This window comes from Musca domestica, unplaced genomic scaffold, assembly GCF_030504385.1.
Source record: "Musca domestica strain aabys unplaced genomic scaffold, Musca_domestica.polishedcontigs.V.1.1 181, whole genome shotgun sequence".
In the NCBI taxonomy this organism is placed as follows: domain Eukaryota; kingdom Metazoa; phylum Arthropoda; class Insecta; order Diptera; family Muscidae; genus Musca; species Musca domestica.
Genome location: NW_026712240.1, coordinates 119,259 through 144,102, shown reverse-complemented (window position 1 = coordinate 144,102; position 24,844 = coordinate 119,259). Strand labels below are relative to the sequence as shown.

Genomic DNA, 24,844 nt, shown 5'->3' with positions numbered 1-24,844 from the left:
TGCTATTAGAATGTTTAGGAAAGAGCTCAATCAAACCTTACGACACCTTTTAGCTACTGAAACTGCCACTTGTATGTCTATCTCTGTGGGACATCATTATGACATAAGAAAGTTTAGGCTAGAGTTTCTTAAAATTGAGGGAAAGTGTTTTTTTGCCCTATCATACACTTTTCAAGCAATATTCTGCAGTCTTATATATAGAGGCCACTTTAATATAGTAGGATATGAATGCCTTCTTTCCATACATTTTGAAAAATGCAGTGTGTATATTTTCTTCAAATATTCTCGAAAATTGAATGAAGGCTGTATGAGTAAATTAATATCACTTTCTTAACCCATTCCCCATGAGTTAGTGTCAGTGACGGTAAATTGCTTGTTGTTGCTAATAAGATAAATGGCCACAATAAATAAATCTCATGGTGTCAATAAAATCAAAGAAGCAATGAGTTTTTGTTTTCACACCAAACGGATACTTCTATATTGACTGTGAATACACAAAAAAATTTTTTTCTTCTAATTTTCTATTTAATAGTTGCACCCATTATTTGGGAAAACCTCGTGGTGGTATCATCATCCACATTATCTATCTTTTTGTTTTTCGACTCAATATTATTTGTTTGTTTTGTTATGTTACAGTCCATTTTTATCTGTTTTTTTAATATTTAGGAATATTTTAAAAGGTAAATGGCACCACAAACCGGTTTTTAAATCTCCGATTATCAGTGACTTGGCGAGAGAATACCAATGTTTGGCAACGTGATTATTTATTGACTTTTACAAAAATTCTAATCTAAATACATAATTCATATTGTTGACATCGATTTTTGAAGGGAACATGGAGATATTTTAAAGTAGTTGCTGCTTCTAGATGTTTGGATGTAAAACGGTAACAGCTCAGATTACACTTTCTATCTCCTCAAATATTTGTAAAGTAATCAATATTTTCGAGATTGGGGCTAGAGTTTATTTAACGCGAATTTGGGTGGCCTTACTTTGACAAGGAGGGGACGGGTCTTTATCGAAAACCAGTTATTAGAAGAAAATATAGTTTAAATAGAAACCATGAAGTGAGGAAGTGCCTTAGATTCTCTAACCCATAGGAAAGGTAACAAATTTAAAATATCTGTTGATATTTATTTAATAATTTTCTCTTTCAAGTTGAGCTTTTTAATGACCTAAGGAGATGAAGTTGGAAAGTGGAATCTGACGAAGTCCCATACATCAACCATTATGCGACACTTTTTGCCATTGGTTAGGCGTCTTATCAGACATAATGGATGTAATTTCAGTGTTTAATCGAAGATAAATTTTGGAAAGTTCCATTTATGCCTAGATCAATAGATAAATACATACGCGAATTGATGTGAAACATTTTTAGCCATATGGCTAGGGTGGGCATATAGAAGAAAGCCATCCTTGAAACACTTGGACTGATTAGGCTTCGTTGGGTTCCACGACATAGTGGGGGATGAAGTGGCTGATGAAGACTGGCACTTTGAAATCGGTTGCAGAGTATCTAAGGCCAACTGAACGGTAATATCGAGGAGAAGAACAAGCTCCTTTCTATCACTTAATAAGTCTGCAGTAACTGGTCACTGCAGTATCAGATATCTGTCCTCAAGATGAAACAACGGTGTTCCTTACTACTGAGGACTATGTGAACATGATACGGCCAAAACGTGCCTCATCGAAATAATGGTTTTAGACCTAGGTCTCTTTGGGCCAAATCCTTTTCAGGACACTTGGAGTCGATCTAGCGATGTCCGTCTGTCTGTCTGCCTGGTGCGCACAATAACTCTCGAAGGGAGTATCCGATTTGATCCAAACTTGTTATATCGCAATATTATTGTCAAACTTAGATCGAGTTGGGAGATGGGCAATATCAGTTCACTCCTTCTGCTACCTCCACCACAAAAGAAGAAAGAAATTTTCAAAGAAAATAATTTACTGCACAGGAAGAGAGAAGATAATCCGATTTTGCTTCAACTTTGCAAATTCTAATATTTGAATCAGTTCTAGGTCAGGTGCGAAAACTGTCCTCCCCCACAAAGGGTCAAAATTTTAAATAATTATAACTCTTATAACATGTGATGTAAGTGTCCGATTGTCTTTAAATTATCCACATCACAATATTTTTATTAACCCAAGGTCTGGTGTGAAGATGGAATATATTGGTCCACAACTTCTGGTACCTACTCCGCAAAGGGTCAAAACTTTGAATATCCATTAAGCTCATAAGGTGTGGAATTAACATTCGATTCCATCCAAACTTGGCAAATCTTAATATTTCTATCAACAAAAGATCTGTTATAAAGATGGTAGAGATCGGACCATTCCTTCTGGTACCTCCCCTACAAAGGGTCAAAATTTTGAATAACCAAAGCGATTATAAAATCCGAAATAAGCATCCGGTTTTCTTCATATTTCGCACATCCCATTATTTCTACTAACACAAGATCTGCTGTCAAGATGGGATATATCGATCCACTCCTTCTGGTACCTCCCCCACAAAGGGTCAAAGTTTTGAATCACAAAAAATGATCATAAAATCCAAAATAAGCATCCTGTCCTCTTCCTATTTCACACATCCCGTTATTTCTACTAACACAAGATATTCTGTGAAAATGGGATATATCGGACCACTACTTCTGCTACCTCCCCCACAAAGTGTCAAAATTGTGAATATCCATGAAGCCCCTGAAACGTGAAATTAACATCTCATTCCATTCAGAATTGGTACATCTCAATATTTCCATTAACACAAGATCTGTTATAAGGATAGTAGAGATCGGACCATTTCTTCTGGTACCTCTCCCACAAAGGGTCAAATTTTCGAATAACCAAAACGACCATAAAATCCGAAATAAGCATCCTGTCCTCTTCATATTTCAAATATCACAATATTTTTATTAGCCCAAGGTCTGGTGTGATGATCGGATATATCGGTCCACTCCCTCTGGTACCTTCCCCACAAAGGGTCAACATTTTGAATATTCTTGAAGCTCATAACACACGTAATTAACATCCAAACTTGGCACATCTCAATATTTCCATCAATACAAGATTTGTTATAAAGATGGGAGAGATCGGATCATTTCTTCTGGTACCTCCCTCACAAAGGTTTTGAAATAAGCATTCTTTCCTCTTCATATTTCAGACATCCCATTATTTCCACTAACACTAGATCTGCTGTGAAGATGGGATATATCCGTCTACTCCTTCTGGTGCCTCCCCCACAAAGGGTCCATATTTTGAATATCAATGAAGCTCCTAAAACGCGAAATTAACCTCCGATTCCATTCAAACTTGGCACATCTTAATATTTCTATCAACACCAGATCTCTTATAAAGATGGTCGAGAACTAACTTTTCTCCAGAGTCAGGGGACCCGTCTGATTTTTTTTATCGTTCTGTTCCACATTAATAGGGTATTTGGAATTCCTTCAAAAATTGAATTTCCATATATTTCCAATGCAACACACCATAATCAAACCCCATAGTTTTGTACTTTGTTCTGTTCTTACTTTTTTGCCTTCAGAACCAAACCAAAAAAAAAACGAAATTCAAAACAAAACGAAAAAACAAAAAAAAAAACATATTTTTCCTTATATTTATTTCTGCTGTTACGCATTTGGGACAAACTGGTGAGGAGACTGACGACAACAACGACGAAGGCGAAGACTACGGCGACGATGGACGACTATGGCTGTCTGTCTGCCTTTATGAATGCATAAGGCTTATTTAAATTCTGAGAATGCGACAACGGCAACGATACACCGAGAGAAATGAGGCATTCCTTCAGATTTTAATTGGGTGTGATCAAGAAGCAGCTACTCTCTTTGGCCATTTGGTGGGACTGGGACTAGGGTCTGTCGCCTTGCAAATTGCTTGTACTCTCCACACCAAAACCGTCGTCAACCAGCCAGCAAGTGTATACAACCAATGCCTTGGAAGAGAATATATATGATGATGACAATCCTAGTGGCCCTGCAGGGTAGCGTTGCTGATGGCGGCAATTTCTTCACTTTTATTTGTTTAAATGACGACCGAGCAAATGATTCATCATCATCGCCAACGACCAAAACAAAATCGAAATGCATACAATTTTTGTGTGTGGTGTTGTTGTCTCCTTGCCTGGTTGGCCGCCTCCATCCACTTCCCTGCCATTGTTGCGTATATGCGGCCTGTGTGTGCAGTTTAATGATCCTTTTTTGTTGTTGTTGTTTGTTTCTTATTGATTATTCTTTCTTTCATTTTTGGTCATATGGTGTTTAATAAAGAAAGACCTACTAGCTGCCTAGCTGGTTGACTCTGCTTACCAGATAATTTTTTGATATGCATGCCATAAAAACTAACCAACCCCTCTGCAAAAATCAGAAATTTTAAAATTCCGTTTGCCAAAACTAAATCATCCCTCAAAAGTAGTATTTTTCCGAATATGATTTGATTTTGACACGAACAATAATTATGAGGAAGTTTCGATTTCGTGACTTGTGACAATGACTGAAGATCATCCACTTTTTTTTTCGGTTTTGGCCTGGCATGGTGCAGTGGGAATTATGTTGATGTGGTGAAGATGATTTGTTTAAGTACCCATTATGTTGTAGATAGCCATAGAATGTTAATCGATTGGACATAAAAATTGTGAAAATAGTTATTGTTATTACATGTTATGGGAAGGAGGGAGGGGTTCGCCTGGTGATTTAAATTTTCAATGTTCAAGAACTGGGATTTTGCCATATATACAGGGTGAGATAAAAAAAAAACTGCAACAAAGTAAAACGCAATAATTTTTATATTCTTCTTTGAACTTTTTTCAATGAAGGCAAAAAATATCGGATATAGCATCAAATTTTAGAATATGTTTCGATTTGTTCGAATTGGTCAGTTTTGGTACGAATTATGGCCTTCAAAAGGCCAATGCGGTATTTTGGCCTATTCCCGACGAATCGCTTGCTTGAGGTGATCGACACTTTGGTATTTTTTAGTGCCAACCTTACTTTTCAAAATACTCCAGACACAATAGTGCAACGGATTGGTATCTGGAGATTCTGGTGGCAATTATGCGCTGTATATGGAAAAATGATAATATATAAGGATATAAGGATAATATATTTTGGCAGGCCACAGATTTAAAAAAAATGGAGAAGGGAAATAAAGGGGGGAATAGCTAACAGTATAAGTTCATAATTTCCAGAACCCGGCTGTCATTAAGGTTAGGTTCAAAAATATGCAGTTTGCGGCCGCAGTTCCATTGCGTTGATAGGCAGGAATGCTAGTTAGAGAAGGTTTCGTATTGAAACAAGTAAAATAGTATCAGTCGGTTTTGCCGACAGATGTGTACCCTCAGCCTTAAGTTATAATTATTCAAACTGTTGACCCTTTATGGGAGAGGTTCCGAAGCAGAAGGACAATATTGACAAATTCATAACTAACCTAAAACTGATATAAATATTACAACATGCCAGATTTGGACTATATGGACTGCTTCCTATACTTTATATAAGATACAGGGTGAGATAAAAAAACTGCAACAAAGTCAAAGGCCATAATTTTTACATTTTTTTTTAAATTTTATGAAATGTCGGAAATAGCATCAAATTTTAGAATAATTCTAGATTTGTTCGAATCGGTCAACTTCGGGCGAATTATGACCTTCAAACGGCCAATGAAACCATCACACGCTGCCCGAATGTTGCTCTGCGGTATTTTGGCCTATTCCCGTCGAAGTGCTTGCTTAAGGTGATCGACACTTTGGTATTTTTTAGTGCCAACTTTGCTTTCTAAAATACTCCAGACAAAATAGTCCAACGGATTGGTATCCGGAGATTTTGGAGGCAATTGTGCGCTGTATATGGAAAAATGTATATTGGAAAAATTCAGTTTAGTACCAGAAGAAAGCTAAAACATTTTGGCAGGCCCGAGATTCTAAATATTTGGAGAAGGATTTCGGATTTTTTGATCGTTTTTGGTTATTCAAAACTTTGACCCTTTATGGGGGAGGCACCAGACGAAATGGTCCGCTCTGTACCATCTTTATAGCATATCTTGTGTTGATGGAAATATGGACATGTGAATGGATCAGATGTTAATTTCGCGTTTTATGAGCTTAATGGATACTAAAAATTTTCACCCAGAAGGAGTGGTCCGACATACTCTATCTTCATACCAGACCTTGGGATAATAAAAATATTGTGATGTGTGTTATTTGAAGAGAACCAAATGCTTATATCGGATTTTATGATCGTTTTGGTTTTTCAAAACTTCGACCCTTTGTGGGGGAGGCACCAGACGAAATGGTCCGATCTGTACCATCTTTATAACAGATCTTGCGTTGATAGAAATATTGAGATGTATCAAGTCTGAATGGTATTTAATTAATGATATTAATTTGGTTTTTTATGAGATATTCAAAATTTTGGACCCTTGGTGGGTACCAGAACGAGTGGTTCGACATATTCCACCTTCATACCCGACCTTGAGTTAGTAAAAATGTTGTAATGTGTGTCTTTTGAAGAGAACTAGATGCTTGTGTTGGATTTTATGATCGTTTTGGTTATTCAAAACTTTCACCCTTTGTGGGGGAGGTACCCGAAGGAATGGTCCGATCTCTACCATCTATGTAACAGATCTTGTGTTGATAAAAATATTGAGATGTGCCAAGTCTGAATATAATCAGAAGTTAGTTTCGTTTTGTATGAGCTTCATGAATGCTCAAAATGTTGACCCTTTGTGTGGGAGGTAACAGAAGGAGTGGACCGATATTGCCCATCTCCGAAATCGATCTAACTTTGACAACGATGTACCTAGTTTGGATCAAATCGGATACTCCCTAAGAGAGTTATCGTCGCACCACCAAGACAGACAGGTGGACATCGCTAGATCGGATTTGTTTCAAAGAGACCTAAGGTCTAAAACAGTCATTTCGATGAGGTACGTTTTAGCTGTATCAAATGGCTGAGCCATATGACTGAGGGTAAAAAAGGTAACATTTTGCACAGGTCAGTCTCTTGTCTGCAGCCAGGTCAAGTTCGAAGATGGGCTATATCGGTCCACGATATCATACAACCGTACTCCCGGTATTTTTTGATTGTAGCCGAATATTTCAATGAAATTGTCTGAAAATCCATACAAGGAGTCCCTTCTAAGCTCTTTAGCCCCTGGAAGAGTATTGCCTACATAGGTCCACGATATCGTATAGCCCCCATACAACAATATCCCACGATATTCGTTATTTGAAGTAATCGAAGAATTGTTTTAAAATTTCGTATTTTAAGATCGTAATGGGTACTACAGCCCATGACAAAAAAATTGTTTATGCAGGACCAGGTCCATACGATGACCACATAAGTGGGTACCTCCTTATATTTGGTATATTGACGATTTTAGGTAAAATATTCGCCGACATTGTTTGAAATTTCGCATTTGAAGAGCCTAATAGGTAATACAGCCTGTGACCGAAAATTGTCTATGTAGGTCCAGGTCTTCGTATAGCTTCCATACAACGGTAAATTCCTATATTCCGTATGTTTATGATTTTAGGGACATTACTCACTGGAGTTGTTCCAATTTTCGAATTTAGAGTCCGTAATGGGAACTACCGTATGCAGGTCCAGGTCATCATATGGATCCCATATATGGGTACCTCCCTGTATTCGGTATTTTGACGATTTCAGGTACAATATTCACCGATATTGTTTGAAATTTCGCAATTCAAGTTTCTAACAGGTACAGGTACAGCCTGTGACCGAAAATTGTCCATGCAGGTCCAGGTCTTCGTATAGCCCACATATAGCGGTACCTCCCTATATGCGGTTTTTTTATGATTTTAGCTACATTATTCACCGGAATTGTTTTACATTTCGTATTCATAGTTCGTAATAGGTACTACAGTCTGTGACCGAAAATTTTCTATGCGGTCTTCGCATAGCCCCCATATAACGGTACCTCCCTGTATGCAGCATTTTGATGATTTTAGCTACATTATTCACAGGAGATGTTTTAAATTTCGTATTTAGAGTTCGTAATAGGTACTATAGCCCGTGACAGACAATTGTCTTTGCAGGTCCAGGTCTTCATATAGGCCCCATATATCGGCACCTTCCTATATTCGGTATTTTTATTATTTTAGCTATATTTTTCAATGGAATTGTCTGCAAATTTTGCATTTAAAGTTCCTAATAGGTACCACAGCCTGTGACAGAAAATCGTCTATGTAGGTCCAGGTCTTCGTATAGCCTCCATGTATTGGTACCACCTTTTATGCAGTATTTTTGATAATTTTAACTACATTATTCACCGGATTTTATTTCAAGTTTCGTATTTGAATATTGTAATGGCCTATAACAAAAGTTGCCTATGCAGATCCACGTTTTCGTGTGGAGCCCAATATAACGGCTATATTCGGCATTTTTAAGATTTTTAAGTGATTTTATTTTTATGGAAAATTTATAAATTTGTTCCAAATGGTGGAGGGTATTCAAAGTTCAACTCAGCCCGAACTTACCTTTTTTATTTGTTGGAGTTATTTTTATCGCTTGTCACTGTCAAGCCCTCCTGCTGCAATATCAATTTCAACACATAATAGTTATTTTTGTTCCCACACATCGTTTCGGATTAACTATCGCTACTATTCTATTAGAATAACGTGTTTCGATAAATCTTTTTTTATGATCAACATAAAATGCAGCTCTGAGCACGTTCAATTTGCTGCCGCATCTCACAGCCACTGCAGAATTTGTTATTTTCAATTAGTGCACATCTTTTTCTTTTTTTCTTAAAGAGTTAATTTATGATATCTAATTACGAACAACGGGCATATTCTAATTTGCAATATAGAAATGCTTAATCAACAGAATTCCGCCAGCTGAGATTACAAATAGAATAGATATTTTTTTATCATTGGAGAAAGAATAATCAACAGATCTTCAGAATTTGGGGGACGGCTGGTTTATGATGTGTGTGCCATGATATTTGTGAATAATCAAGAGCTTAGATTGGAGGAACTTTTGATAATGGTATGGCCACTATGGAACATAACCTAATCTTTATCAAGTCATCAAATCCCAGAAGCCACCCCCTATCTACATCGATGCTATAGAGTACAGATAATGGCTTTGAGAAGGCTTAAATGTCAAAGCGGATAAATATATGAATTGTTTTAGTTCAAGATTAGGTTTCAGGATGCACAGGTAGACTAAAGTCGGAAGCTGTTTTACTCGAAGACCTTTGGTTCACTGTGTTCATCGTAAGAGGATATAACTATGATAGGCAATATTTTGGGAAGGAAACAAGAAGGATTCAACCGATATATCCCATCTTCACAGCAGATCTTGTGTTAGTAGAAATAATGGATGCTTAATTCGGATTTTATGATCGTTTTGGTTATTCAAAACATTGACCCTTTGTGGGGGAGGTACCAGACGAAATGATCCGATCTCTACCATCTTTCTAACAGATCTTGTGTTGATGGAAATATTGAGATGTACCAAGTATGGATGGAATCGGAAGTTAATTTCGCATTTTATGAATTTCAGGGATATTTAAAATTTCGACCCTTTGTGGGGAAGGTACTTGATGAAGTGGATCGATATTGTCCTTTTTCGCACCTGACGTAGCACTGATGCAAATATTAGGATTTGCAAAGTTGGAGAAAAATCGGATTATCCTTTCTCTTTAATGGAAGTAAATTATTATACCCTCAGCCATATGGCCAGAGAGGGTATACAGGGTGAGATAACACAATTTGCAACCAAGTAAATGCCATAATTTTTACATTTTTCAATGTTATTGAATAGAAGCAAAAAATGTCGGAAATAGCTTCAAATTTTAGAATAAGTTTAGATTTATTCGAATTGGTCACCTTTGGCACGAATTACGGCCTGCAAACGGCACAATGAAACCGTCACACGCTATCCGAATGTTACTCTGCGGTATTTTGGAACATTCCCGGCGAAGCGCTTGCTTCAGGTGATCGACACTTTGGTATTTTTTAGTGCCAACCTTGCTTTCCAAAATACTCCAGACACAATTGTCCAACGGATTGGTATCCGGAGATTTTGGTGGCCATTGTACGCTGGAAATTAAGCGAGGAACCTCATTTTGTAACCATTCTTGGGTGGCGCGTGCTGAGTCCTGTTGGAATGTCCAAGGTCTGCGGCCAAAATGTTTGCGTGCTCAAGGCTTTAATACATCCTCCAGAATATTTTCGAGATAATATTCGCCATTTATTCTAATGCCACGGTCGATTAATACGGGCGGAGGGCGACCATCGGCTGTTATGGCGGTCCACACCACACTATCACCATGGCCGGCGCTTGAGTTCTGGTGGCCAAACGAAGGTGCACATTTTCAGCTGACCTCTTTGGCAGGTAAACACGATCATTTTGTTTTTTTACAAACTGCTGGACAACGAATGTTTTCTCATCGGAGAGAACCAAATTCGGCAGTGCACCACTTTCGGCGAAGCAACTCTTTAGCTCTTTTGAGTCTATTTTCTCTCTGTTGCGGTGTAAGTTCTTGCACTTTTTGGAATTTCAATGGCTTTAGCCCGAGCTCATTTTTCAATATTTGCCGAATGGAATATTGCGATATGTTCAGCTCAAGAGCCACTTTTTCGGCCACTGCGATGCGGGGTTCGATCAAGTCGCTTCTTTACTTTTCGGAACATTGCTGCTGATGTTGCTATTTTCTTCCGTCCACTTCCTTGACGTCGGGCTATTGGCTACGTTACCAGTATCACGGTAACGAGCGATGGTACGAGACACAAAAGATTTATTCACATTTAAATGCTGGAGTGCTCTAACGATAGCCACTTGTGGTTTTCCGGGGTCAAAATTTTGAATATCCATGGAGGCCATAAAACGCGGAAGTAACATTTGATTCCATTTAGACTTCCATCCCCCAATGTTTTCATCACCTCAAGCTCTGTTTTAAAGATGTTAGAGATCGGACCATTTCTTCTGGTACCTCCTCCGCAAAGGGCCAAAAGTTTGAATAACCAAAACCTTTACAAAATTCGAAATAAGCATTCGTTCCTCTTCATATTGCACATATCCCATTATTTCTACTAACACAAGATGTGCTGTGAAGATGGGATACATCAGTCCACAAAGGGTCCACATTTTGAATATCAATGAAGCTCATAAAATGTGAAATTAGCTTCCGATTCCATTCCACAGACTTGGTATATCTCAATATTTGTATCAACACAAAATCTGTTATATAGATGGTACAGATCGGACCATTCCTTCTAGTACCTCCCCCACAAAGGGTGAAAGGTTTGAATAATCAAAACGATTATAAAATCTGACATAAGCATTCGGCTCTCTTCGTATTTCACACATCTCTTTATTCCTACTAACACGAGATTTGCTGTGAATATGGGATAAATCAGTCCACTCCTTCTGGTACCTCCCGCACAAAGGGTCAAAAATTCGGATACCAATGAAGCTCATAAAACGCGAAATTAACATTCGATTCGACGATTCGAACATTCTAGACTTGACACATGTCAATATTTCCATCAACACAAGATCTGCTATAAAGATTGTAGAAATCGGATCATTCCTTCAGGTACCTCCCCCACAAAGGTTGAAAGGTTTGAATAATCAAAACGATTATAAAATCTGAAATAGGCATTCGGCTCTCTTCGTATTTCACACATCCTATTATTTCTACTAACACAAGATCTGCTGTTAAGATGGGATAAATCAGTCCACTTCTTCTGGTACCTTCCTTACAAAGGGTCGAAATCTTAAATATCCATGAAGCTCATAAAACGCGAAATTAAAATCCGATTCCATTCGGACTTGGCATATCTCAATATTTCCATCAACACAAGATCTCTTATAAATATGGTAGAGATCGGACCACTTCTTCTGGAACCTCCCCCACAAAGGGTTCAAAATTTTGAAATACCTAACGCTCATAAAACGCTAAATAAGCATCGAACTCTCTGCAAATTTCACACATTCAAAAATTACCCTGACTGAGGGTATACATCTGTAACCTCGCATCCTGAAACCTAAAACCTACTCAAATGATAGTTGAGGTATGAGGCATTGAGGTTATATTGAAAGAGCTCCATTTATTCTGTCACACATTTTTGCAAAAATTTATAATTTTTTTTTTCGAGAATCTCTCAAATCGCAAAATAAAAAAAGAAAACTAGAATTCCATAGTTCCATGGACTTATGAATGATTTATTATTTATGCCCAACCAAGAGTATTCAAACATATTCTTCAACTTTTTTTTTCGCCTCCCCAGTTGCATTGACGTTTTTTGTTGGGAAGGAGAAGGAGGCGAACATAGGGGGATAGGGGTAGCTGCGTATTGCAAATACGTATCTCTTTTGTTCCAAACTTTATTCTATTTTAGATTTTCCCCCCGCCATATAAACGGCGTTAAGTTGCTGCTGCTGCAGTTTTTGTGGTTGTTGTTATTTCTGTTGCTGTAATTCAAAAGAATTCAAAAGCAACGCGTGACTCTCATTGTGAATGCAATTCTCTACTTCGACTACTACCCTTTTCATACGACAGCCAAGCCATAAATACGGAACTGAGTGGCTATATGAATAAGAGGATGAAGAGGAAGATGCTAAGGGAGGTGGTGTATGGGTATGTGAATGGTTTTGTTGTCGTCCCTCCACATTGTTTCAGGTCCATCTTTATTCGTTTCTTTTTCTAAATGGGCCGTAATGATGAGTTAAGAGGGAGGGAGTGTAGGTTGAGGGGGGGCGGATGCCAACGGAAAGAGAGGAACTACTGGAAATTGTGTAAAGGAAGTGTCTTTTGAATAGTTTTGCTTTTTTTCAATTTCATTTCTCACACGGCTCTCGTTGACAAGTCTTTGGGAAAAGTGTAAAACCAACACCAACACTAGATTTTTATTTCAGTGAGTGAGGAAGGGAGGAGAAGAAGGTAGGTTAGTAAATAACATTTAGATGGCTGTGTGCTGCTGCCCCACACACACACACATGTTAACTGCATCCTCCTTTCCTCTCTCTCTCTCTCTCTCTCTCTCCCTCTATCACCTCCTTTACTTTATTCCTATTCATGTTGTTGATGCTTTTAGTAATGAGTTTTTCCATTTCTTCCATTTCCCCATTCTCCTTCCAGCGATTCGGCAAAAAATCTAGGTTTCACTGTCATCATTGATATGCGCGGCAATGGCAATTGTTCAACGAATGTCAAGGCCATATTGAAAGTGTTGCAGGAGCATTTCAGTGCCAACATCCACAATGTTGTCATCATAAAACCCGATAATTTTTGGCAAAAACAACGAGCCTCGATTTCATCACACAAATACAAGTTCGAAACGTCGACCATATCGATTGAGGCCCTCAACAAGATAGCGGAGCCCAGCCAGTTGACCAGTGATTTTGATGGCAATCAAATGTATGACCATCAACAGTGGACCGATGCCCGTTTGGCCATTGAGGATTTCTTTTGGCAGGCCAGTGATTTGGCCGATCGCATCGATGATCTGCAGGAGGATTTGCAGCGCAATGATTTTGCCGAGGATGTAAATGGGGCCCGGCATGCCTTGGATCATCACAATGAGATGAAAAAGAAAATCCTTAAGCTGCCCATTGAGGATCTGGATGTGCAGGGTAAAAAGCTGTTGGCCAAAATCAATATGACTGGAGGTGGCAGTGGCGGGGCGGTAAGTTGGACACAACATTTTTATATTGCCAATCAGGAAATTAACCTCTTTTTTCTCTTTTTTTCTTCCAGGGTGCCGCTGGAGCCGAGTGCGTAGGCAGTGGCAACGATTCGGGCACCTCATCCCAGTCACAAAATGCCTCTCAACAATTTCGCATGGCCACCAACAATCCAGACATGTCGGCCGCCATCAGCAAAGCTTTAAGACAAATTGACCTCATCCATTCGGGCCAGCAGCGCTTGCTCACCCTGTGGCAGCACAAAAAAGTCAAACTCGATCAATGTTTTCAATGGCGCCTCTTCGAACAGGACTGTGAGAAAATGTTCGATTGGATCCTACACAATCGTGATGTCTTTCAAATGTCCTATGTGGAAATAGGTCATAACTATTCGGTGGCCAAATCCCTGCAAGATGAACATCAAAAATTTGCCGTGGCCTCCATGAATGTCTCGGTGAACATAGATCGCATTTTGGCAGTGGCCTCCCGCCTCATTGAAAGTCAACATTATGCCGCTCAAAATATCAAGACTTTGGCCACCCGGCTGGATCGTACATGGAAAGATTTTGCCGCCGGCTTAGATGAGAGAACAGCAGTACTGCAATTGAGTGTACTCTTTCATCACAAGGCCGAACAGTATTGCAACAGTGTGGCCTCATGGGCGGCGGCCTGTCAGGCCTCCCAGCCGCTACCCTCAGATATACAAAGCCTGGAGACGGCCATACGCACCCATCAGTCGCTGTACGAGGCCATGTGCCAGGCCTATACCGAGGTACATTCAACCAGCAAAAAATTACTTTATCAACTGGATCATTTGGTCCAGGTATGCAATCAGCCACCACCACCCGGTGTGCCAGATCATCGCAAAAACAGCAGCTACAACAAATATGGCCGGCAAAATCCCGCTGCCGACTACAGTGAGGGAGCCTCCCATGTCCTCGCCGTCATACATCAAATCCTGGGCCATCATCGTTCGTTGGAATCGAAATGGCACCAGGAAAAGATACGCCTCCACCAAACACTGGCTCTGCGACTATTCCAAGAGGATGTCAAACAGGTCTTGGACTGGTTAAAGAATCACGGTGAGGTGTTTGTACGCAAAAATACCGGCATTGGACGCAACTTGCAGAAGGCCCGAGTTTATCAAAAGTCTCACGAACATTTCGAAAATGTTGCCCAGAATACCTACAGCAATGCGGAGAAGTTATTGGCTGCGGCCGATGAATTGGCACGCAGTGGTGAGGCCGATCCCAATGAGATATACTCGGTTGCTCATGAGCTGGAAATACAGGTGGCCAGCTTTGCTGAACGGGTTGAACAAAGACGGCGACGCCTTGACATGGCTGTAATTTTTTACACCCATGAAAAGGAGGTCACCGCCTGGATAGATCAGCTAAGAGCCGATGTTTCCAGCGATGAGACCATGTTATCTCAGGAGAATCTGGAGGGCATAGAAAGACTTTTGCAACAGTATCGGGAGCAGCAGGATAACACACTGAAAGGTTGTATGCAAACCATTGCCCAGGGTGAGGCATTGTTGCAGGAAATGCGTTCGTTGGAATATGCCGACAACACGGGGTCGGTTTCGGCCCTGGAGGCGGCCTTGGAAAAGTTGTCCAAACAAAAGGTGGAGTTGGAGGAACTGTGGTCGGCCCGCAAATTTCGGGCTGATTTGATTTTACGTCTACGCTACTTTGAAAGGGATGCCATGGAGCTGTCCTCGCAATTGGAAATCTGGTCGGAGGAGTTGCAACATGCCGATTTATCCCGAGATTATCAAAAGGCCGAACAGCTGATACGCATGCACAACGAATCTGTAAGTGATATACAAAATGCCACCTATGAGGTGTTGGAACAGGGCCAAGAGCTACTGCAAATGTTTGAATCGGCCGGATTTATTTCCATGGCAGATGCAACCCACACAGCCCAGGCGCGTATAGAATATCTCTTGAATTTCTTGCGCGAAAGAGAAATTGATTTGGAAGAACTTTCCGAGGCCAAGCGAGCCAAATTGGAACAAGCTGTCCAATTGTGTCAGTTTCAAAACGATGCCAATCAAGTTATTTCCTGGATACGCAATGGCGAGGCCATGTTGGTGGCTAGCTTTGTGACACCCAACAGTCTGCAGGAGGCCGAACAGCTGCGTAAAGAACACGAACAATTTCAGGTGGCCATTGAAAAGACCCACACCTCTGCGGTACAGGTGAAATATCGGGCTGATGCTCTAATCAATGCCAATCACTATGATCCCCAGTCGATACGGGAAATATCCGATGATGTTACCAAGAAATGGCAACAATTGGTCACCTACGCCGAGGAGCGTCACAAACTGGTAACGGCTTCAATAAATTTCTACAAAACCGCCGAGCAGGTTTGTTCGGTACTCGACTCCTTGGAGCGAGAGTATCGTCGTGAAGATGACTGGTGTGGTGGCGGTGGCTCAAGTGATAAATCCCAAACCATTGTCCAGCTTATCTCCAAACATCAGGAACAAAAAGAAGCCTTCTTGAAGGCCTGCACGTTGGCACGTCGTACCGCCGAAACTTTCCTCAAATATGCCAATCGCTCACAGCAATACTATGAATATCAATCCCAGGGAAATTGTGAAAATCGTGTCAAAACCATTTTGGATAAATTGCTAACGCAGGAGAATCAAGTGCTGGAATTCTGGACACAACGCAAGAAATCGCTGGATCAATGTCAACAATTTGTGCTGTTCGAACGTAGCGCCAAACAGGCCATTGAATGGATCCACAACACGGGAGAGGCCTATCTCTCGTCCCGCACCAATTTGGTGGGTAAAACTCGCGAAGAAACCGAAGGTTTGCTCAAAGAGCACAATGAATTCCGTGGCACAGCCAAGGAGACAAGGGAACGTGTTAAACTATTGATCCAGCTGGCGGATAGTTTGGTGGAGAAGGGTCATGCCCATGCCAGTTCGATTAAGCAATGGGTGGCGTCGGTGGATCAAAGGTGAGAAAAAACCGAATGGCAGAAGAGAACTTTAATTATAAGGGGTGATTGTTGGTTCGTTAAGATGGAAGAACTTCAAAAGGATCGCAAATTGTGTTCTACGCCAGAATACCTTTAGAGAGTCATCTATGGATGAGAACCTTTAGAAAGTCTTCAATAAATGGAAAGTCTGTAAAGGTCTTCCAAGGTCTCCTAAAAAGAGAACACCTTTAAGCAGATGACCTTTCAAGGTCTTTTATAGATAGGGGACTTACAAAAGGTCTTTTAGAGATAGAGGACCCTTAAAAGTTCTTCTAGAGAAAGAGGATCCTTTAAAGTTCTTCTGTAAATAAGAGACCTTAAAAGGTCCTTCTATAGATAGATAATCTTACAATGTTCTTCTGTAAATGGAGGACCCTCAAATGGTCTTTTATAAATAAAATACCTTCATGAGATCTTCTATAAATGGAGGACCTAGAGGAGGAAAAGTTTTTCAGTAAATAGAAGGCCTTTTGATGGTCTTTTTTTAATAGAGGAACTTCAAAAAGTCTTTTATAGACTTCTGTAAACAAAAGGCCTTCAGAAAGCCTTCTATCGATAGAGGGCCTTTAAAAAGCCTTCTATAGATGAAGGAGCTTCAAAATGTCTTCTATACATAGCGGACCTTCAAAAGGTCTTTTATAGATAGAGGACCTTCTAAATGTCTTCTATAGTTAGAGGACCTACAAAAGGTCTTTTATAGACTTCTGTAAACAAAAGACCTTTAGAAAGTCTTCTATAGATAGAGGGCATTTTAAAAGCCCTCTAGAGATAAAGGAGCTACAAAAAGTCTTCTATAGATAGCGGACCTTCAAAGGTCTTTTATAGATAGAGGACCTTTTAAATGTCTTCTATAGTTAGAGGACCTTAAAAAAGTCTTCTATTGTTAGAGGATTTTCAAAAGGTCTTCCATGGGTAAAGGATCTTCAAAAGGTCTTCTATAGATAGAGGACCTTCAAAAGGTCTTTCAATAGACTTCTGTAAACAAAAGACCTTCAGAAAGTCTTCTATAGATAGAGGACCTTTAAAAAGACATCTATAGATAAGGAGCTTCAAAATGTCTTCTATAGATATCGGACCTTCATAAAGCCTTCTATGTATAGAGGACCTTCAAAAGGTCTTCCATAGATAAAGGAATTTCAAGAGGTCTTCTATAGATAGAGGACCTTCAAAAGGTATTCTTTAGATTGATGATCCTCCAAAAGACCTTTGTAAATGAAAGACCTTCAAAAACCCTTCAATATATAGAGGACATTTTAAGGACTTTCTATAGATAGGATTACTTCAAAATGTCTTATAAATACAAAACCCTCAAAGATCTTCTGTAAATAGATGACATTTAAAGGGATTTCTATAGGAAGGAGATCCTCAAATGCATTCTTTTTATGGGAGGCCTTTGAAAGGTCTACAAAAGTCATCTATGATTAGAGACTCTTTTAATAGTAGAAGGCCTTTATGAGACCTTCTTCAGATAGATGACCTTTGAAAAGTCTTTTTCAGACTGGAGACCTTTAAATAGGTTCTTCTTATAGATAGAAAACCTTCAAAGATTAAGATGACATTTAAAATATCTTCTGTAGAAAGGAGATCCTCAAAAGGCTTTCTATTTGTGGAAGACCTTTGAAAGGTCTAAAAAAGTCATCTATGAATAGAGGCTGTTTAAAAGTAGAAATCATTTATGAGGCCGTTTTTCAGATAGAAGACCTTTGAGAAGTCTTTTTCTGACTGGAGACAGTTAAGAAGGTTCTTCTTTAGTTAGAATATCTTCAGGAGGACTTTTTTATACAGAATTCCTTCAAGAGGTCTTATTTAGAAGTTAAGCTATTCATAGAATTTCTTTTAAAGGTCTAAAAGATATTCTACCTCCAGAAGACCCCATAAAGGTTACATGCTTTTAAACATCTTTCTTTTATCGAATACCTTTAAAGGCTGGCTGCCTAAATAGATGACATTTAAAGTCACTTCTATAGAAAGGAGATCCTCAAGAGGAATTCTATTTGTGGAAGACCTTTGAAAGGCCTAAAAATGTAATATATGAATAGAGGATCTTTAAAAGTGGAAGACCTTTGAGACCTTCTTCAGATGTAGACCTTTGAGAAGCCTTTTTCTGATTGGAGATCTTTAAAAGGGGTCTTCTTAAGATATTAAATTTTTAAGGGGACTTCGTTATTGTATTCCTTCAAGATATCTTATTTAGAAGTTAATCAGATGACCTTTACGAGACCTTCTTCAGCTGGAGACCTTTGAGAAGTCTTTTTCTAATTGAAGACCTTAAATATGGTTCTTTAGGTTGAACATCTTCAAGAGGTTTTATCTATCCATTAAACCTCTCTTTAAGGTCTTAAACAAATTCTATCTCCAGAAGACCTTATAAGCATCTTTCTTTCATAGAATACCTTTAAGGCTTCCTGTCCATATCGCCTCTTAACGAACCAAAACTACATCTAACAATTAAAGCTTAAAAATTATTTATTAATTTCCTCCCAACCTTCCTCCTCCTCCTGCTCCTCTCAAAAGGTACAAGGACTTTAGCAATCGCATGGACTCATATAGGGAACAATTGGAAAAATCACTGGGCATGATTAGCGAATCAGATACCAACGTGTCGATGAGTTCCGGCATTGGTTCAATTTCATCCTCATCATCGTCAAACGATCGTCATTCAGATCCTACTTTAGAAGCCAAGCTGACTACCTCAACGACCGTGGCCAATAAGGAGATCAATGAAGAGAAGCGAAAATCGGCTCGGCGAAAAGAATTCATTATGGCCGAACTGATGCAAACGGAGAGAGCTTATGTCAAAGATTTGGAAACATGCATCAAATGTTTCCTGGAAGAATTTCGTTTCGGCCAAGGTGTGCCCACTGCCCTGCACGGCAAGGAGGACATCATTTTCGGCAATATACGTGAAATCTATAATTTCCACAATAAGATATTCCTACGTGAGCTGGAGAAATACGAAACAATGCCCGAAGATGTGGGCCATTGTTTTGTGACATGGGCCAGTAAATTTGATATGTATGTGCACTACTGCAAAAATAAGCCAACATCAATAATCTCCTGGTGCAACATGCCGGCAACTATTTTGATGATCTGCAACACAAGCACAAGGTGGAACATCCCCTGCCCGCCTATCTGATTAAACCTGTGCAAAGAATTACCAAATATCAGCTATTACTCAAAGATCTACTATCGTGCTGTGAAGAATCACATGGTGAAATTAAGGAGGGCCTGGAGGTGATGTTGAACGTGCCGAAGAAGGCCAACGATGCCATGCATTTGTCGTTGCTCGAGAACTGTGATGTTTCCATCGACAGTTTAGGTGAGGTTGTCTTGCAAGATGCATTCCAAGCCTGGGATACCAAGCAATTGATACGCAAAGGACGTGATCGCAGAGTATTTCTATTCGAAATGTATTTGCTGTTTGCCAAAGAGGTCAAGGATTCGAATGGATCGGCTAAATATCAGTTTAAGAGTAAATTAATGACCACAGGTGGGTTGTTGGGAGATTTTGAATTTGAATTTTCTGTTTGCTAATAATTATTTTTGAATTGTTTTTAGATCTCGGCATAACCGAACACATTGAGGGTGATGAAACGAAATTTGCCGTCTGGACAGGTCGCTCACCTATGCTGTCCGATTGTCGCATTGTACTTAAAGCCAATAGTTTGGAGACCAAACAGGTAAGGAAATTTTTTTAGAGGACAAAAGATCTTTGTCCGTAGAAAAACCTTCGGTAGGCTCCCTTTTAAATCAACTTTTTCTAGAATACGTTTTAAGGCTCCACTATGAAAAGAGTAGATTTTTAAGAATTTCAGAATTATAAGCCATTTGATAGTATTTTCCTCCATAGCAGGAGTTTCATAGGCCAGTAGGTCTTCTTCCATAGAAGACCAGTAGGTCTTCTTCCATAGAAGACCAGGAGGTCTTCTTCCATAGAAGACCAGGAGGTCTTCTTCCATAGAAAACCAGGAGTTTTTCTTCTAAAGAAGACCATGAGGTTTTCTTCTATAGAAGACGATGAGGTTTTCTTCTATAGAAGACGATGAGGTCTTGTTCTACAGAAGACCAAGAGGTCTTCTTCTAAAGAAGAACAAGATGTCTTCTTCTATAGATAGGGGTCCGGCAAAAGGTCTTTTATAGATAGATAGATGACCTTAAAGGAAGACTTTGGAAGACCTTTAAAAGAGCTTAAAAAGGTCACCTATGAAAGTAGGATCTTTAAAGGTCTCCCATAGATAAAAGATTTTCATAAGTCCTTCTTCAGATAGAAGACCTTTGATTGGTGGCTTCAGACCCTTTTTCATATATGACTTTTTAAGCCCTTTTAAAGGTCTTTCAAATATAGAAGGCCTTTTGAAGATCTCATTTCTGTAGAAGTCCCTTTAAAGGTCATCTATCTACGGAACACCCTTATTCTTTTCCGATTGGAGACCTTTAAAAAGTCTTCCTTGGGTAGAACATATTCAAGAGGACTTTTTTACACAGAATTCCTTATTGAGGTATTGTTTATTTTGAAGTTAAGGGAATCTGTGGCATGGGCCATGACCAAAAGCGGTAGAACTTTTTAGTAATAATTCCAGGCTTTTTCAGGAAAATTTTTTAATAAAATTTTAGACATTCCCAAGGCCTAAAGTGGTGGATTTTTAAAAATGTTGTTCCTAGCAATTTTTAAGGCCTAAGTCTAGGAATATTTATAAACTTTTTTAGACTTTTCCATGGACTAAAGCGATGGATTTTTTTAATTTTCTAGGCATTTTTAAGCCCTCAAGGCGTGGGATTTTTTTTTAAATTCTTTAGCTTTTAAAGGCTCAAAATGGAGGAATTTTTGTATCGATTTGCTTTTCCAAGGCGTATGACGTTGTAATTTTCTAATATTTTTTCCACCAAAGCGGTGGAATTTTTATGAAAAGACCCAAAGCAGAGAAATTGAAAAAAAAATCTAATGTTTTTGATTCAAAGACCAGACATTTTTTAATAAATTTTGAAGACTTTTCCCAAGGCCTAAAGACTTGGGTTTTTGAACCTATTTCTAAGCTGTTACTAGGTCCTAGTGCATGGAATTTCATTTATAATATTTCAGGCTTTTTCAAAGCCCAAAGAAGAGGGTTTTTAAAACCGTTTTCTAGTCCCAAAGGCGTGGGTATTTTAGAACGTTTTTTTAGTCACAAAGGCGAGGGTATTTTAAATCGTTTTCTAGTTCTAAAGGCGAGGGCATTTTAAAACCGTTTTTCTTGTCCCAAAGGCGTGGGTATTTTAAATCCGTTTTTCTAGTCCCAAAGGCATTGGTATTTTAAACCGTTTTTCTAGTCCCAAAGGCGTGGGTATTTTAAAGCCGTTTTTCCAGTCCCAAAGGCGTGGGTATTTTAAAACCGTTTTTCTTGTCCCAAAGGCGTGGGTATTTTAAACCGTTGTTCAAGTCCCGAAGGGCGCGGGTATTTTAAACCGTTGTTCTAGTCCCAAAGACATGGGTATTTTAAACCGTTGTTCTAGTCCCAAAGACATGGGTATTTTAAAACCGTTTTTCTAGACCCAAAGGCATGGGTATTTTAAACCGTTTTTCTAGTCCCAAAGGCGTGGGTATTCTAAAACCGGTGTTCCAGTCCCGAAGGCGTGGGAATTTCAAACCGTTTTTCTAGTCCCAAGGCGTGGGTATTTTAAAACCGTTTTTCTCGTCCCAAAGGCGTGGGTATTTTAAACCGTTTTTCTAGTCGCAAAGGCATGGGTATTTTTTAACTCGTTTTATAGTTCCAAAGGCGTGGGAATTTTAAACCGTTTTTCTAGCGCCAAAGGCGTGGGTATTTTTAACTCGTTTTTCTAGTCCCAAAGGCGTGGGCATTTTAAACCGTTTTTCTAGCACCAAAGGCGTGGGTATTTTAAAGCCGTTTCTCAAAGGCGAGGGTATTTTAAAACCTTTTTCTAGTCACAAAGGCGTAGATATTTTAAACCGTTTTTCTTATCCCAAAGGCGTGGGTATTTTAAAGCCGTTTCTAGTCCCAAAGACGTAGGCTTTTAAATCCGTTTTTCTAGTCCCAAAGACGTAGGCTTTTAAATCCGTTTTTCTAGACCCAAAGGCGTGGGTATTTTAAACCGTTTTTCTAGTTCCAAAGGCGTGGGTATTTTAAAACCGTTTTTCTAGTCACAAATGCGTGGGTATTTTAAACCGATTTTCTCGTCCCAAAGGCGTGAGTATTTTAAACCTGTTTTTCTAGTTTTAACCGTTTTTCTAGTCCCAAAGGCGTGGGGTTTTAACCCTTTTTCTAGTCCTAAAGGCGTGGGGTTTTAAACCGTTTTTCTAGTCCCAAAGGCGTGGGTATTTTAAACCATTTTCTACTCCCAAAGGCGTGGTATTTTAAACCGTTTTTCTCGTCCCAAAGGCGTGGGTATTTAAAAACAGTTTTTTTAGTCCCAAAGGCGAGGCTATTTTAAACCGTTTTTCTAGTCCCAAAGGCGAGGCTATTTTAAACCGTTTTTGTAGTCCCAAAGGCGTGGGTATTTTAAACCGGTTTTCTAATCCCAAAGGCTTGGCTTTCTTGCGCAATTTTTCTATGCTCTTGCTAGACCCAAAGCCGTGAATTTTTCAAGATTTCCTCCGTATATCTTTTGACGGGCTGTTATTAAATTAAGACCCTTTAACGCTGTTTTTTTTTATAGAATTCCTTTAAAGGATCTCTTTCCCAAGAAACCGGATTAAAAGTCCTTCATCTGCAATAGGCAAGGTATTCTAACCTGTCATTGTAGGCTTTTTAAAAATAGTCTTTTCATAAAAGTCCTATGTAAACTGATAGCCTGGTATTAAGAGAAGATGTTGAAGAATTGTTCCTTTTATAGAATATTCTCATAGTGCTAAAATACTTCTACTTCACCTTCTTCACCTCAGGAATAGAAGATCCTGTTTCCATTAAAGTTATAATTCTATTTTTTTAATTTAGTTTAAATGGCCATCAAGCTGTGAAATATTTTTTAATTAATTCTATTTAATGGTTTCAAAAAATACTATAAAGTAACTTTTCTACTTCTTCTTACCACAATCTATTCTCAAGACCTTCTGCTCTTGGTGTTCTCTTTTGAATATTTTCTTTTAAATTTTAATATATAACTTATTTAAATGACTTATTCAATCAATTTAAAGAATTCCATAAGTTACCTTTTATATTTCTTCTTCTCACCGTGGACCATCAGGATCTTCCGTTCATTGTCCCCTCTTTCGAATTTTTTTCAGCTTAACATTGCCCCTTATTTTTCTTAATATTCACATTTTTTCAACTTTCAGATTTGGACCAAAAAACTACGCGAAGTCATGCAGGAGTCATGCTTCTCTGGCACTTCCCTAACCCTGCCCAAATCACCAGCCAAGAATTCGGGTTCATCGCAACGATCCTCGCGTGATCTGGATGATCCATTGACTGAAAACGATCACGACAGATGTTCCTTAGCCAGTTTTGGATCTGGCAATACAACAGATAGTGATAACAAAGTGAGTACAGATTTAAATTTACTTTTATTTTTTGCTAATGAAGGAATTGTCGTTTTTGCACTATGATATTGGAGATTTCTACGGAAAAAATTGGAGATAAAAATGTCTATGTGAAAAAAAATGAAAAATACTCCGATTTGAATATGAGAAATTATGCCATTGTAGCCAATTGTGATGTAGCCAATTGTGATTCTACTTTAACGATAACAACTTCTAATTGGGATTGGAAACAACTTTATTAGATCAACGGGCTTTTGTGGGAAGAATATGGAGTATTAGAAGAATGTCTAGTAAAAGGAGATAAAGAGATGAAACAATATAATTGAAAACAAAGGGGTTCTTCTCATATAAACCACTTTCGAGCATCAAATATGGTCTAAGGTCTTTAAGAGGGGATCTAGGAAAGATATATGATTTATTATTTCACTTTAACCTACGTCATCTGTTCTTTGGCCTGAGAAAATTAAATTGGGGTTGGACATTCGTCTCCATTTATTTGTCAATAATTTTAGATATTCGTGACCATTTGTGACTCCTACAGTAATACTTATTTCATACTTGTTCCGGGAGTGATAGTTCTACGTCTTTAATCTGGCTGTAGATTCATCTTAGACGTTGTACTTAGAATCATTGAACCAAAGTGCAGTGACTATTTTAATTTCAATTCTTTTTTAAAGTAGCAACATTCGGGTTTTTTTTATTTATTTGCTAT

At 38.9% G+C, this 24,844-nt stretch overlaps 1 protein-coding gene across 1 annotated transcript in view; it reads left to right on the top strand.

Annotated features, from left to right (window-relative positions):
- Positions 1-24,844, top strand: part of LOC101895850 (kalirin) — a 137,776-nt gene that overhangs the window by 3,761 nt on the left and 109,171 nt on the right. The window contains 6 exon segments of the mRNA XM_059121032.1: positions 13,120-13,666; positions 13,738-16,637; positions 19,173-19,702; positions 19,705-20,148; positions 20,217-20,338; positions 23,929-24,132. Of these exon segments, the coding sequence (XP_058977015.1) occupies positions 13,120-13,666; positions 13,738-16,637; positions 19,173-19,702; positions 19,705-20,148; positions 20,217-20,338; positions 23,929-24,132 (4,747 nt within the window).